Here is a 16,844-nt window from a genome sequence, read left to right on the forward strand (position 1 = left end):
TGGTGAGCACCCTATGGTCGGCGCCCCAATTGGGCATGCAAGCTGTGACGCGTAGCCAAACGCGCGCGCAACAACCGCCCACCACAAGCGCTGCTCAGCCAAGCTCTTTGTCAATTCCCTCCCAATTGCAACAAAAGTTTTTAAAAGAATTAAAAACGGATACTTGGTTGCTTGCGAATAAAGACAATGTTACTTTTGACAGAGGCTTCGCTTGGAAGTCCGACCGCCTCTACGTTCCTGAAAGCCTCCGAAAAGACGTGTTAACACGTTCACACGATGACAAACTCGCAGGTCACTTCGGGTTTGTAAAAACCTTGCACCTCGTTCGGAGGCAATTCTGGTGGCCCACATTACGTAAAGATGTCAAAGACTACATTGCTTCCTGCACTGTTTGTGCAATGTCCAAGCGCAAGGTGGGCAAGCCCCAGGGGCTGTTGCAGCCGGTAGCAGCCCCCTCTTCCCCTTGGGAAGAAATCTCCATGGATTTTATTGTAGAGCTCCCACCCAGCCAACGCAAAACGGTCATTTGGGTGGTCAAAGATTATTTCTCCAAACAAGCCCACTTTATTCCCTGCGTGTCCATTCCGTCAGCGCGTCAATTAGCCCGCCTATTCCTTGTACACGTGTACAGGCTACACGGATGTCCCTCCCGCTTGATTTCAGACAGAGGTACACAATTTACCTCTCAGTTTTGGCGGGCGTTTCTCAAGCTGTTAGGCACGAAGCAAGCCCTCTCCACGGCTTGGCATCCTCAAACGGACGGGGCCACTGAGGCGGTTAACTCCACTCTAGAGCAGTACCTGCGCGCTTTTGTGAATTATCAGCAGGACAATTGGGTGGACCTTCTACCATTTGCTGAAGTGGCTTACAACAATGCAGTGCATCAAAGCACTGGACAGACCCCGTTTCGGGTGGCTCTGGGTAAAGACTTTGTCCCTATCACTGATCTCCCACAACCTCCTGCAGGTGCGGTCACTACAGATGATTGGTCAACACAACTGGCTGACTCTTGGCCAATGATTCAAAATGCATTGGCTGATGCTCAAGCGGATTATAAATTGTATGCTGATCGGAAGCGGGCCCCCCAACCTACATTCCAAGTTGGGGACTCAGTGTACCTTTCTACCAAGTTTATCAAGTCATCACAACCTTCAAAGAAACTTGCACCTAAGTTTGTGGGTCCTTTCCCAATTGTCGCTCAGATCAACCCTGTGACTTTTAAACTTGATTTGCCTCATAACCTGAAACGCTTACACCCTGTTTTTCATTGCAGCTTACTCAAACCGACTATTCCTTCTGATCGCTGGCATCGGCAACCTCCACCTCCCACCCCCATCATGATTGATGGTCAGCAACACTTTGAAGTTAAAGAAATTTTGGACTCTAGACGCCTTCGCAATACTTTGCAATATTTAGTTCGTTGGAAGCATTTCCCTCATCCTGAGTGGGTCGCCGCATCAGATGTAGCTTCCCCGGTTCTAGTGGCCCGTTTCCACTCCGCTTATCCCTCGAAACCAGGTCCCTAGGGGTATTTTTGGAGGGCGGTATGTCATGTGCGCCGTTTCAATGTATTTGATGCATCGTAACGTTTCGCATGTCATTAATTGGATGCGTGTTTCATTTGTCTAGGGAGGATGGGAACGATTATATTTTGGCTTTGCTTTGGAATGTGTTTGTGTTATCTACTGCGCTCAAGGTTACTTTCCCAGGCTAGCAACTCTGACGATTGCTAGCACCTGTGCCGGGCGGGGCTGTTATGAGGGAGGCGGGATACGTTTGAAGCAAGGGTTTAAGTTTGTATTTGGCGCGCTTTTGCTCATTCTCAGCTTTCTCTGTATTTGCTTTTAGTACTCTAATAAATCAGATTTCATTTAGCATCCTCTTGTGAGTCTGAGTATTTGGGGCTGGGGCAATCATTACAGTTGGATTCAGAGAAGCAGGAGAGTAATGCTAAGCAGTTACAGTAAAAATATCTGAGTCCTGGGAAACTATAAAAGGATAAGTGTAAGTAAGAAACTTGAAACAATTCACCTTGATGTATTAGGTATAAGCTGAAGTAGAGAGGGGCTTGGACAGATTCTGCTACAATACCCCAGCCACATTAAAGTACATCCCAAGATGCCTAGCGACTCCTGTTTTCTGCCCTTGCCTACCTCCAAGGGCTGATAGGAATACCTGTCATTGAAATTGAACAGATTAGCCCAGGAGCTGACGCTAGCGGAAACCTATAGGCGTTATCCCAAGTATATGTGGATCCTGTGGTACAGAGATGCACCACCCCTGGGTGATCTCCTCTTTGCCAGGGGAGGGGCTTTCCTGCCATGTTCTGAGGGAGATTAGGAGTTTTCTGATTCTGCCATTTCCTTAAGTCAGCAAGTAAGAAACCTTCTGCACATGTGTCACTTTGGATTGCAGTGCACAGCTACTGTTAGCAACAACATACCTGTTCGAACGGGCTTTTGTTTTTGAGTCCCTTCCCACCAAGGAATATCCAGCTGTCTCGAAAAGCCAGGTGGAAAGCATGGATGCTTCCTAAGTCAGCAAGTAAATTCCGGGCTTCATCATTTAGCCTGAGACAGAAATGGTTTTGTCATGTTTTTTCTTTAACACGTCATTGAATGAACAAAAACAACAAACTTTCCAAAGAAGTATACAGTACATACCCTAAAGTCCAAATATAGCAAAATAAACGGGGGGGGGGGGGAATAACAGCACCAGAAGTGTTCAACCCATCAGTTCAACACTTCATGATTCAGCCTTTCAGAAGACGGAGGAAGATCTCTTGATACAAAGCTCACTCCAACTCCAGATAGTTTCTCCTTATCCTCCATTGCCCAAATCTGTTGCGAAGAGATTTTAATCTTTTTGCTATTACCATTCACCAAAGCAACAGCACTGTTGTTCCCAGAGCCAAAGATTTTAGGAGATTCCCTCTCCATCCAAGCAGGTCACCCTTTAAAGTTTCCCTTTGTAGGCTTGGCCTGTTTCTATTATCCTTGCTGCTTTGCAGGGAACTATCAAAACAGAACATTCTGAGTTGAGATTCTGTGTGCTCATAAGTTGGTGTGAGAAAAACCACAACACATATTTTGGATTTATTAGAACCATCCTTTTGAAAGTCATCCTTTCTTGGAGAAGTGGAAACAGGACTGGGAGAATATCTGAGCCATGAAGAGATCTTCTCTCTCTCAGTCTCTCTCTCTCTCTCTGATCTCTGATCTCTCATCATCTATATCTAATGTATTTCAAACCTTCTTATCTGACATTGGTTGACCCGATGTACTCCTATATACCCTGGACTAAGTGGGCCTTATTTCCCTGCAACATGCGTAGGATAGTACTAGAGATGTGGATAACACTAACAATCCAGTCTGCTTTACTGTCCATTTAAATAAGGTAGAAATTTTGCACAATATCTTTTTATATTTCTGTAGTTCATAAAGAACTTCAGAGCCATTTATAGTTGCAATATCTTGCAACTTAGAGAAGCATGTCTTCAGTTAATTTTATATATTAACATAAATTGTCCATGAACCTTTAAAAATAATGCATATCACCTGTCTTTTATTTTATGTTGAAACAGAGGTTTGCCAGCCATCTGCATGAATAGCGGTGTTTATTATTATGTGCTCAAGCAATATTTAAGCTGTAATTGATTCTGCACTAAGCAGGGGGTTGCACACAGTGGTCTAAATGGTCCTTTCCAACTTTATGATCATATTCCTTGACTTGTATATTTTATATTTGTATATTATATTTGTATATTATATTTTATATTGTATATATATTATATTGTATATATGTTATTGTATATTGTATATATGTATGTTGTATATTGTTGTTGTTAGCTGCCGTTGAGTTGTTTACGACTCATGGTGACCCCATGTATAACAGAACGAAATGCTGTTCGGTCTTGCGCCATATGCCTGGCTGTTCCAATGTTTGCATCCATTGTTGCTGTAACTGTATCAATCCATCGCATTGAAGGTCTTCCTCTTTTCTCCTGGCCCTTGACTTTACCAAACATGATGTCCTTTTCAAGCAATTGGTCTTTCCTGATGATGTGCCCAAAGTATGAGAGTCTAAGCCTAGTTATCTTCGCCTCTAGGGAACATTCTGGTTGTATTTCTTCTAAAACTGATTTGTTTGTTCTTCTGGCAGTCCATGGTATTTTCAGTGATCTTCACCAACACCACAATTCGAATGCATCAATTCTTCTTCGATCTTCCCTTTTTAATGTCCAACTTTCACAGGCATATGTGGCAACTGAGAAGACCATGGCATGAGTCTTTGTTTTTAAACTGACGTCTTTACTTCTGAAAACTTTAGATAGGTCTTTGATGGCAGATTTTCCCAGCATGATACATCGTTTGATTTCTTGGTTACTACTTCCCTTGGCATCGATTGTTGATCTGAGTAGACTGAAATTCTTGACGACTTCAATTTCTTCTCCATTTATTGTGACATTGTTTATTGGTCCATTTGTGAGTATCTTCGTCTTCTTCACATTCAGGTGTAGTCCGTATTGCTGACTACAATCTTTGATCTTCATCAGCAAGTACTTCAAGTCTTCTTCACTTCCAGCAAGCAAAGTTGTATTATCTGCATATCCCAGGTTGTTAATGAGTCTTCCACCAATTCTGATACCCCGTTCTTCATACATTCCTGCTTCTCGAATTATTTGTTCAGCGTACCCATTGAATAAGTACACGTTGAATAAGTGTACACATTGAATAAGCGTACACATTGAATAAGAAGGGTGAAAGTAGACAACCTTGCCACACACCTTTTCCAATTTTGAACCACTTGGCATCACAATTTTCTGTTCTAACGTTCTGTTCTTGATTCGTGTACAGGTTCTGCATGAGTACAATTAAGTGCTCTATTATGAAGTGCCATTCTTCATAATATTAATCATAACTTGTTATGGTCCACACAGTCAAATGTCTTGAAACAGAGGTGAACATCTTTCCGGTATTCTTTACATTCAGCCAAGATCCATCTGACATCAGCAATGATATCTCTTATACCGTATCCTCTTCTAAATCCAGCTTGGACTTCTGGTAGTTCTCTGTCGATGTATGCAAATGTTGTTGAATTATTTTCAGCAAAATTTTGCTAGCATGTGAAATTAATGAAATTGTTTGATAATTTCCACATTCTGTTTGATCTCCTTTCCTTGGAATGGGTATGAATACATTTGTATTCATTTTATTAATTGTATTTGTATTTGTAATGGGTATGAATATATTGTATATATGTTATATTATATTGTATATTTGTATATTATATTTGTATATTAGGGGATTGTTTTCTGCTTGATTGTTTGCCTGGTGTTAATCCCTGCTTATCTGGGTGTTGGCTGCTGGAGAGGATGTGTTCTGGCCTTTTTGTTTCCTTCTTAGCTTTTTTATTGTCTCTTTTGGATGGTGTGTAAATGTGGTTTATCTCTATGTGTCTATTGATGGCTGATTTGTCTGAGCGCCAAGCTTCCAGTAGTTCTGAGTAACAAGTTGAGCCCAAGAAGGGAGCTAAAAGTTGATTTTCCTTATTCCAAACAGTAAGCAAAGTGAGGATAAATGCCCTGGATAAACTCCTAAAAGTATGGAATGTAAAATCTACCTTTCTTGACAGAAAACTAATTTACGCAGCAAAGAAAAAAAAAAGAAATGTATTCCATATCTTGCACGTTCATTTAAAATAAATGTAAAGGCCGAAATGGGAAGGGGACTAGCCACTCCTGGGGATGGCTTAGCGCCATAGAATGATTTTGAAAGGGCCCGTTATACTCACGGACTGTTAGAGAACTCTCAGCCATCTGGATTTTATCTCATTTTTATTTTTAGGTATTTATTGTATTTATAACTGTTTGAATTTTAACTCTGTTTTTATTGTAAACCGCCCAGAGTCCCTCCTTGAAAGGGAGACGGGCAGTGATAGAAATTTGATAAATAAATAATGTGATTAATTAATACAATAATATAACGAATAAATTCTCTCATAATATATATCAACCTTGGAGTTATATTCATCTTAACTGCACTCATTTTATCCCATACTCAATACTCAGGGGAATTCTAGACCATCTGACTTCTCTCCTCTGCCTCAGAACAAAGGAAATGTTCAAAGTTCACAGCTGAGAAGCAGTGTTACTGGCTGTTAGTGTATTTTGGCATGAGATGAAGAGGAAGAGAGTAGTGTCTTTGCTGACAGCCACGTCATGCTTATATCACGAACAGGAACTTTCGAAAAAGGATCTCCTTATGCATTATTCCTTTGCAAACAAATTATGCCACAAGACTAATAAAATTGAAAGAGGTACTTCAGTAGTTTACTTACTTTGTCGCTACGTCATCGTAAGAGGCAATGAGCGCAAGGGTGCCTTTTTTAATTGGTTTCAAAAAAGCCAGTAAATTTTTTACATCTTATGGAGAAACAAACAAAAAAGTTTATTTACTTATTGTGCTATCTAGTGAACTTCCAAGATAAAGACACTATAACTAACAAAGGAGATCACACTGTTCCTTAACAAATAATGTAACACACTGAAAGAAAATCAATCAATCAAATGCTATAGGTCAGCTAGCACTTTCCAGGTGTTGGCTGTGCTGTATAGAATTCTAGAAGTTGCATCTGGAGAAAGGTTCTGTCTTGAGAAACCAGCCAGATGTATAGTAGCTGGATTTTGAACAAGTGAAAGCTTTCAAACCACATATAAGGGTAATCCCATAGACTGGTCCAACCTGCTTTGCCTCCTCTGAATCCCTCTGAGATTGGAAATAGGTATAATAAACTACAATGACTATAGAAACCCAACTTGGAGGTTATCCAATTTACGAGTGTTACCCTGCACTTCAGAAGAAATATTAATATTAACAATAACGTATGCTAACCATCTCAACAATTTCTTTGCTTTATGGAAACTTTCCTGTACTTGCAACCCTCTCTCACCCTCTGTGTTGCCCCATCTATACATACCAAATTAACGAATTCACATACCTCCAGAATACATGTCAAAGCTATCTATACCGATGGGTTTTCCTGTGGTTCCTAGAGATTTGAAGTGAAACACAGATCTTAATGAAACATGTTTTTAAAGTACATACCCTTAGTTCAACCTCTAGAGCGATGGAAAAATGAAATAAAACTGTCAAAGGTTAACTTAATTGGTTATCAAAAGTGGAACAAGTTTTCAATATAGGTGAAGGTGCATGATAAGAAATACTTTTTTTCCTGCATCGCATTGCATGTCCTGTTGCTAAAACTGCTAAAAACAGGTTTTGTACTTGTTCTTGGAGCATGGCCAAAATCTACAAAATGGGCACAGAAAATTTCAAGAGAAATTAGTATTCAAAATACAAGGAACCAGGTAACTCCTTCAAGGATGAAGAACAATGATAATTTTTCCAGAATGTTGAAACTACTGAAAAGAAGGGCTGCTTCTTACGAAGCATGCAGTTTTCCTGCTTTTGCTTCTGGTTGAGAGATCTTGCTGATTTTTGAAATAATCCTAGCCTAACAGTGAACTGAACCCCAGAGAAGGCAAATGTGTAGGCCTGAAAGTGTTGCCACTTTGTTCAAAGTATTTGAATCTTCCAGTTATCCAAACATAATTATGTATCCCTCAAGTTACATTGCACAAAAATAACCTAATAATAAAGTAATGTCAAACTTCATGTAATTTGTAAGAACTTCTGGTAAACAGATATTTTACCAATGATATCTATTATTGCTACAGTCCTGTCTATGGAAACTTGCTGTATAATCTAAAAAGGAGGCTGTAGGATTTCTTCCTTTTTAAAATGTGTTTGTTAAATGGATAATTATTTGTAAAACGTCATCCTTTAGCCCCCAAAGCTGCACCTCCTTTCTAGCCCCTTCTGTGGCTTCAGAGCGCTCTCCAAACTGTAGTAGTGTGAATGCTGAAAAACAGCGAGTGCTTTCCATCTCTCTGAGGTAAGAAATGCTTTAAAGGTTTGTTGTAAATCCTGAAATAGATTTCACACAGTTCAGAAACAAAGAGAAAACACAATCTCACTGCCCCTCCCAAGAAATGGGAAAAGGAACAAAACATCCAAGCAGGCCCACACAGTTTGTGTCCTTCCCCATCTACTGTGGCCTTCACCCTTACTAAAAATGCCATTCGCAGCTTCAGACCAGCTGAAGACTGCAAATCTCTTCTACTGAATTTTGCATCAGCCTATTCAGAAAAAGGTTGTACAGCAAACAACAACAAAAGCATAGCATTCTTCTATAAGCCCACTTTTGCATTGCAATGACTACTTGAGATACTACTAAATGGTAGGTATAAATAAAGGTGATGACATATTTGTGGTTAGCCCAAGATCAGAAATGCACACTGCACAGCCACCTTTGCTGCTAGCTAAAAACTCAGATTTCTTTCCTGATCCAAGGACAAGACAGGATGCCTGGTGATAATACTATGGTGAATACAATTCCACAGTGTGTACATCAGGCACCTCATGTCTATCCAGATACATACTTTTAGAGAGCAGTGCTGGGTTCACATAACACACTCAAACCTAAACCAAATCAGTGGCTGCACGGAAAGCTTTGTGTGTGTATGTATGTATGATGGATATCCATGCATGTATATAGTTATTTTATGATTCTATATATTGTTGTGAATCTAGAAAAAGGTGTTAGTTCAGTACCCAAATTAAGTGTGCTGTGCACGTGGTGAACCCAGCCAGATGCATAAGTTCTCACCAGTATTATTTTAGTTGAAATTTAGTAGAAATTAGTGTTGTTGCTCTTTCTGTGCCCTGCCGTACTGTATCGACTCCCTTTTAAATTCTGCCCATTTATTTTTTATTTACTAGGCCACTCCAGTCATAACTGACTCAGAATGATATGGCTTTTTTGCCACTTGCAAACTCAGAGCCCCCTAGGACCTTCTTCCCATGTTTTGATCTTGAATAACTAAATGTTTCTTCTTTTTAAGTAATCAAGGAGAGTGATATGTGATCGGACTTTCCTTTTTAGCCTCTATCCTCACAGGAGGAGAGACTTTATAAGCAGCCTGTGAGCTGTGCTAGCCTAGGATTAAGGAGAGTGATCTCATATTCAAAAAGCAGATTAACCAGAAGCAGGCAATCATGGGCAAGTGTCTGTGATCATGGTGGGATGAATAATAGGGGCCCAGAGATAACTAGACCTCTTCGCCTGCCTGTCCTTCCATTTTAATTTTTAATGAAGAATTTTTTTACTGAGTAAAAACAATACAAATTTAAAGAAGAAAGAGAAAAGTAAAGTGATAAGTAAATAAGTAAGAAAGAAAAAAAGAAAGAAAAAGAAAAGAAAAAACATATAAAGAAACAGCTTCCAGTTTTCTTAGTTATAAATCCTCACTCTACAATTATATCATGGCTCCCTTCTTTCCATATTCTACCCTTTCTAATCATCAAATCCATAAATCACGTTAGTTTTTTTCCATTTTCAGCAAAAAGTCCATAAAGGGTTTCCAGTCACTGACAAATAGAGTGTTGTCTTTTCCCTAATCAAAGAAGTCAATTTTGCCATCTCTGCAAATTCTGTCATATTCACCAACCATCCCTCCATTGTGGGTATTCTCTTCCTTTATAAATAGGATTAATGATTAAGCTACAGAAAGTGTTTATGAAGTCTTTAATAGTGCCAATGTCCATTCAGCTTGCCCAATGTCATACTATTTTCTCAAGATTAGCTTAATTATCTTGGGATCTTTATGATTGTGGAGCATTGCCTCTGTCTTCTGTATTTGCAGAAGAAAAGATTCAGATTCTGCATCTGTTCAGAAAGTGCTGGCTTACTTTGAGCCTTGTCATAACTGTTTGATTTGCAAGCAGATGTAAACTAGATCCATCTTTTCTTCACTTTGTCTTCACCAACTACAGCCTGTAAACACTATGGGGGCTTATCTGCACCATTTAGTGATCCCATCACCAGAGCAGGCCAACAACCATTTTTGAAGGGCAGAAATTGATGACTTTGGAGTCCTTGGTGCTCTCTGAGCTTGGTTGTTTGCTTGCAGATGTTTCATTACCCAACTAGGTAACTGATGATGCACTGATGATGTTACCTAGTTGGCTAATGAAACATCTGCAAGCAAACAACCAAACTCAGAGAGCACCAAGGATTCTACAGTTCAATCCTCAGCCATATATTCTCTTCTACTGGAATGGATGACTTTGTTCTGCACTCACCCACCTCCTATTGTAAATATGACCTCCACCTCCTGGCATTTTTAAAGCATTCTTTTTCTCCTTATGCTGCCTCAAGTGCTCTTGTCCGTTTTGGCTGGTGCACTTCACTTTATTAGAGACTAAGCCCTGCAGTGCTTCACAGAGGCAGGAACAGCTCCCATCTGAATCAATGGTTACCAGGGTTTCTAATATCTTCTAAAGCTACTCGTATCAGTAATAGCACAATGACTGTCACACTTGCCATATAAATAGAAGGTTGTTCATTTGAAACCTGGCAGAAACATTGCCCTTAAAAAAAAACACCACTTTTCTTTCCATGTCCTACCAACTTTTCCCTGTCCTTTAAAATATACATACATACATACATACAAATATATATATATATATATATATATATATATATATATATATATATATATATATAAAATTAATAAGTCCAGTGGTGCACCATTTCAATATTTTCCCAGTCACTTGGGATAGAAGGGCTTCAACTCTGCTGCCAATGAACTGTTGGAGTTAGCTTGTAATGAAGTGAAGTACAACAGCTGACATGGACAGGCATGCTCATGCCCACATAAAGGGGAAAAGAGAACTTTTAAAGATTAGCAATGGAGTGGTGGTGAATATAAAGTGATGTCGTCTGTTCCTGCTCTCCAAACAAAGTTGCCTGCCCACTTTGGTGATGGAGCAATTGTGAAGTGGGGATAAATCCTGAGTGAGAAATGCTGAACATTTGCTAGGAGGAAACATCCCATTAGAATGCTTGGCCTACTCTGTATGGAAACACAGGATGATAGTAGTAGTAATAGTTGTATTTTTCCCAAAGTTACAGAGCAGCTGAAGTATTTTTGCTAGTTGCAATGAATCAGCACCGAATTGCAATGAATAGCCATGTCCAGTAGCAGATGAAGGGAGAAATCCTCATATAGTAAAAGTGTCCTTAAGCCTGGGCTACCTAGGTGGCAAGCAAATCCATCAGTTCCAGAATATAAACTCAGATCACTTCAATACACAAAGAGTTCCTTAGTTCTTGAACTAAGCCATCTCTTCCTTGTGGACAGTAACCCACACCTCCTCTCTACTGGGAATAGGAGAGAAATTTATTTAGTTAACCTTTAAATGGAACCCTACCTCAGTTTGCATTTTTGAACCGATGTGAATCAAAACATACTTATCATTCACAATCCGCATATTTTTGAATTTTGCAATGCACTTTGCCAATAAACAGATATGTATCTTAGGGAAAAATCTATACAAAAATGCATATATTCCTGATAAGTGAACAGCAATGCATTATCTGTAGTGGCCCCTGCCCTATGAAACACCCTCCCCCTTGGGACCTGGCAAGGCCCCACCCTCTTAGCTTTCCGGAAAGCCATTAAGGGCTGGCTTTCCCCCCCAGGCACTGGCATAGCAAGGTTGGAGCCCAGGGTACTGTATAGTTGGACAGATGTTGTTGAATGGCCATTGGGTTTTTCTTGTTTGTTAATTAGAAAAAATACAATTGTCAGAACATCTCAAAGGCATGGTAGCAGATGAGGAGAAACAGAAGTTACAAGTTACATTCTTCTAGGTATCTCCAGAAGAAATCTGCTTTATTGGTTTTGGTGAAGTGCATATGTGTAATTGTAACAAATTGGATTGTCTTATTGTGTTTTTACTATTGCTGTTAGCCACCCAGAGTTGTGTCTCACAAGCTGTGCAGCCATATAAATCTAACAAACAAACAAACAAGCAAGCAAATAATCCTAGGGAAACTGCACAACAGCACCAGCCATCTGTGTGTGAGTGTCTGTGAAGAGATCCTCCGGTGCAGTTTGTGCTTTGCCTGGCTATATGGGCACTCCTGGGATTTAAGGGAAGGAACATGAACAGCATTCTGCATACAGCTATGCACTTCAAAACCAATACAGCAGATTTCTTCTGGAGATATCTAGAAGAATGTAACTCTTCTACTTCTTCTCATCTGCAGCCATGCCTTTTAGATGTTCTGGCAATTGTATTTTTTCTAACTAAACTGGATTGCCATTTTTAGTGGGGAACAATAAGCTGAATAGTAAAAACATTTGCTTCAAAACAGCACTCCGACTGGGAGTCTCAGTGATTTCAGCAGAAGCATTCATGGAAACGGAAAAGTCACACTGAATATGATCAAGCCTTTGGAAAAACTCACCATTAATAAGTACAATGTTCAAACCCCGACCGACATTATTTTTCACATTGCTCATCAATCTAAGAAATGCAAATGAAGAGAGAGATTGAGAGAGAAAGTTCAGCCAGCATGGCTGGTAAATGCAATGCTACATCTATCAAATGAATACACATAAGCACATTGACTGCACTGAACTTACACAATGTCATCAAAGCATATGGAAGGGCCAACAACATTTGCTGCACCACTGGCTATTCTGAACGTAAAAGTGTGTTCAGGACAAAGTCTTCTGCTGTGGCATTTATTTTGGATTGTTGGTGTTTCTGGCAAGAAAATTCAGAAGAGATAAAAAATTTATCCGGTAGGTTATATTACATGAGAGATCTCCATTTCCCTGTTAACTGTGACCCGTATGACATGCCAACAGCACAAACTCTGTATATTTTCACCCAATATTTCCAATTATTTTATGGGTGCCTGGGAACAAGAATGATACTGGCCATCTTAGGCTTTCTTCCGCACCTTCATTTTGCTTTGTGATGGGCCTTTCTTGTCTGATAGGCATACGTTAAAGAGAAGGAAGGAGAAGAGTACATCATCTCAGCTTGCTCTGTTTCCACCCAGTGGCGTCTCTCTTTTTCTGAATGGCCCAGGCAAAGTCTTGCCAGCTATTTTCTGCTGGAAATCATATCAACAATCTTAATCATATTGAGACTATCAGCTGACAGGGTCAAAGTCAGAGTCTGGCTGTCTTAAGGCCACTGCTGAGGTCTACTGTGTGTTCCACATGATAGGTCCAGCTGGACAATGCTGAGTGGGGCACCTCCACCACAGCCAGATGGCTCACTGGCATAGAAAGGTCAATCACCCCTCCCAACATGGACCCAGCCCTGCCACCTGATGAAAGAAAAGAAAGAAACTAGGTCTCTTAAACAGAAATCAATGGTGAAACTCTGTCAGCATGAACATGAACACCTGTGATCATGTCGAAGCATGAGCTGGTCCTAAAAATACCACCATCGAGGGTAGAATTTGGTAGTTTGGGTTAGATGAAAAAGCACCAGACACACAAAGAAGGATTTCCTGGGCCTGCTATCCAGGGGACCAAGTATATGGCTTCTTTTGCTTTTTTTATCAATATATTTGTAAGGAAAGGAAAGAGAGTGAAGAAGCCATTTTGTCATGGCTCCTAACTGAGGGGAAAAATACTACTGCAGCTTTGTCTTCTCATATTTACAAGAAAGGGGACAAACTGCTGCATGGGGAAGAAATGTTGGCTGGAACAAGGAGAGGGAAAGTAGGCCTTGGGAATGACCAATGTTTCTTCTCAAGGGCTTTGTCCTGTAAAGGTATATCCACAGAAAACTGAGGTCTGCAGAATTAGCATTCTGATACAGAGGTTACCATATGGTAAAACAGAAATAATACCAAAAGAAATGTACTCACTTGTTGGTTCAATATAGGTCCCTGCAGAAATAATCAGAAAAAGACAAAACAGAATGTTTTGAATCAGATTAGAATCAGATCTCATACTAATTGTTTTATGAACATATTTGAGACCCCCTGGAATAAGAGGGACCAAATCCTTTTGGCCTCATTCATTTAAAAGTTGATCATAAAAAAAATACGCTATGGATTACAGTTTATTTTTCTGTCCCAACCAAAAAACAAACAAACTTTGAGGTAACTCTCATGCTTTGTAGGCAAGGAAAAGTGTTGCCTCACAAAACCCCAGGTTTCTTGTTTGGACCATGAGGACAAAATGTAATGATTCAGATGTCATCATGGCCAAGTCATCACTTGGCCATTTACCTCAAGCTGGTGTGCCCTGAATCATATCCCAACTCTGTAAGACACCCTGATAGTGATCTCAAGGTAACTATCCTTGAATTATTGAAGAGTATTTCATTGTGTTAGAACTCATATTCATTTCTCATGGAGTAATGTAGGTGGCAGTATTGCAACCGAAACTCTCCCCACGACCTGAGTTCGATCCCAGCGGAAGCTGGAGTCTCGGGTAGCCGGCTCAGGTCAACTCGGCCTTCCATCCTTCTGAGGTTGGTAAAATGAGCGCCCAGCTTGCTGGGGAAGGTGATGACTGGGGAAGGCAATGGCAAACCACCCCGCTATTGTCTGCCAAGAAAACGTGAAAGCGATGTCCCCCCAAAGGGTCAGAGATGACTCGGTGCTTGCACAGGGGACCTTTCACAATGTTTCTTACCACAAAGTTAACCAGCTGATTGATGGAAGAGTAGCTCTGTCACACCTAAAGTAAAGGTAAAGGTTTCCCTTGACGTAAAGTCCAGTCGTGTCCGACTCTAGGGGGCGGTGCTCATCTCCGTTTCTAAGCCTTAGAGCCGGCGTTGTCCATAGGACACTTCCGGGTCATGTGGCCAGCATGACGACACGGAACGCCGTTACCTTCCCGCCGAAGCGGTACCTATTGATCTACTCACATTTGCATGTTTTCGAAATGCTAGGTGAGCAGGAGCTGGGACTAGCAACGGGAGCTCACCCCGCTACGCGGTTTCGAACCGCCGACCTTCCCATCGACAGCTCAGCGGTTTAACCCGCAGAGCCACCGCGTCCCATTGTCACACCTAAAGACTGTTTAATTAATAGTAATTGCCTATAGACAATTTCACTTCTCTCCTCTCTTTTTACCATTTCCCCTTTTTTCTCCCCATCCTACCTACATACACATCAATGTGTGAGAGAGTCAGAGAGACAGAGACTTAATTTTCTTCTCTCAAGGCAATACTGATGAATGGACTGTGATCCATAAAGGCAGTAAATGTAATAATATTAGTTAATATTAAGGTGTCACTAGATTATCTGCTGCAAAGGCCAGAGTAGAACATCCAATCATGCAGATTTCCAGCTCATTAGTAAGTCTCTCTGTTTAGTCTACTCCTGCTCAATGTTCAATGTATAGGCCATGGGCCAAAGCAACAGAATCATAGTGCCTGATCCTTTGGACCTCCAAATGGAAGGAACTGTCATGTGATTAATATTAAAAAGGGGGATATACATTTGTGGTTATTTCAACAATGGTAACAAAACCATTATTTGGGGTCTACTGGGCACTAGTATACCTTTAAGGAAGACATGGGGTGGGGGGGTCAGCTAAATTTTGGAAATGGGGTATGCAAATGCAATGCCAATTTGTATGATGTGGTTTTCTGCTAGAGCAGATCCATTTTATCAAGTTATTTCACATATTAATTTTGTTCTGAATGATTCATTGGTTTTTCTGGATGCTTATGTTCTTTTGAATTATATACTAATGGTTTGGAAAGTAAGAGGAGGATAACGGAAATAGATATTGCATGCTTTCATGATTCAAAATAAAGTGATACAATAAGGTTGGAAGGATACCAATCTTCCTTCAATGTATAGTGGCCTGAAGAATTCATTTTACTTTCTATAATCAAATACGATTTTATCACTAGAACTCCTAAAGGACTATTTATACATTTAAATACTTTATCTTTTTAATTTCCAGCTTATTTCCTATAGTTGAGTAAACTGATAAGCTCTAATAATTTAATTGTATAACAAGATATGAATACACACATGAATAGTTTTTATTGTACTTGAAAGATGAACACTTTTGCAGTGTTTCCCTTTTTTCTTTCATTTTCTTCTCTTTTTATATATACAGTAAAACATATGAAAAGGGAACTGTTACAGTGAAATTTGACTACCCTGGGGTTGGGCATCCCTAATTGTATTGATGAAATTCAGCAGCAAAACAGCTGAATTTCAATGGTGCAATTTCCTACCATTTGGACGTTTAGGGAGCACTGAACAGTAGTGATGGGATCAGTTGGCCTCCAGAAGGCTTCTGCTTCATTTCCACCTTAAAACTCACAAAATTTGCCACACCACTTGCAGTAATATCACATGATTTCATGATTCACAGCTTCCTGCAGTCTTCCAGAAGCTCAGGAGGCTCCCGACATTCCAGAGGTACCCAACTCTCATCTACTACAAAGCACATTTTGACTTTGGAGACCAACAACAGTATTGTGCAGGAGTTCAGTCTCCTAATCTAATGTCTGAAAGCAGGGAGGAAAACACAGGTGTAGCCATAAGCTCTCAAAATACTCTTCATCTTCCTAGGTTGAGTGTGCTTGTTTGATCTTGAGTAGAACCAATATGTACTAGAGAAAGTTATTAAAGGAAGCTTCTCAATTTGTTGAAAACTTCTACTGATATTCACAAGTGAAACCCCCTCAGATGTTTCTCTTTAACATACAAGTGTCTGAGTGGGTGGAGACTAGGAAGTGGGGGATTGAATTTGCATGTAAAAAAGAGCTTATACCCCCACTACTTTTAGCCCTCAGGTGGCATGAGCAGACAGAATATTTATTTATTTTCCACATTTCTACACTGCCACAGTCCATACATTCTCAGGGGCTAACTTTTGCAAATATTCGCCACATTCAGACATAAATTCAGATGATTTATTTATTCAAAACTTT

General features: G+C 40.1%; 1 protein-coding gene across 1 annotated transcript in view; it reads right to left on the bottom strand.

The window, feature by feature from the left end:
• Positions 1-16,844, bottom strand: part of FAM3D (FAM3 metabolism regulating signaling molecule D) — a 28,775-nt gene that overhangs the window by 7,555 nt on the left and 4,376 nt on the right. The window contains exons 3-8 of the mRNA XM_063291514.1: positions 13,804-13,824; positions 12,557-12,680; positions 12,379-12,437; positions 7,000-7,050; positions 6,340-6,424; positions 2,444-2,570 (exon numbers count right to left, since the gene is read on the bottom strand). Of these exons, the coding sequence (XP_063147584.1) occupies positions 2,444-2,570; positions 6,340-6,424; positions 7,000-7,050; positions 12,379-12,437; positions 12,557-12,680; positions 13,804-13,824 (467 nt within the window). The remainder of the gene's footprint in view (positions 1-2,443; positions 2,571-6,339; positions 6,425-6,999; positions 7,051-12,378; positions 12,438-12,556; positions 12,681-13,803; positions 13,825-16,844) is intronic.

Source organism: Candoia aspera, chromosome 2 (assembly GCF_035149785.1).
Source record: "Candoia aspera isolate rCanAsp1 chromosome 2, rCanAsp1.hap2, whole genome shotgun sequence".
In the NCBI taxonomy this organism is placed as follows: Eukaryota; Metazoa; Chordata; class Lepidosauria; order Squamata; family Boidae; genus Candoia; species Candoia aspera.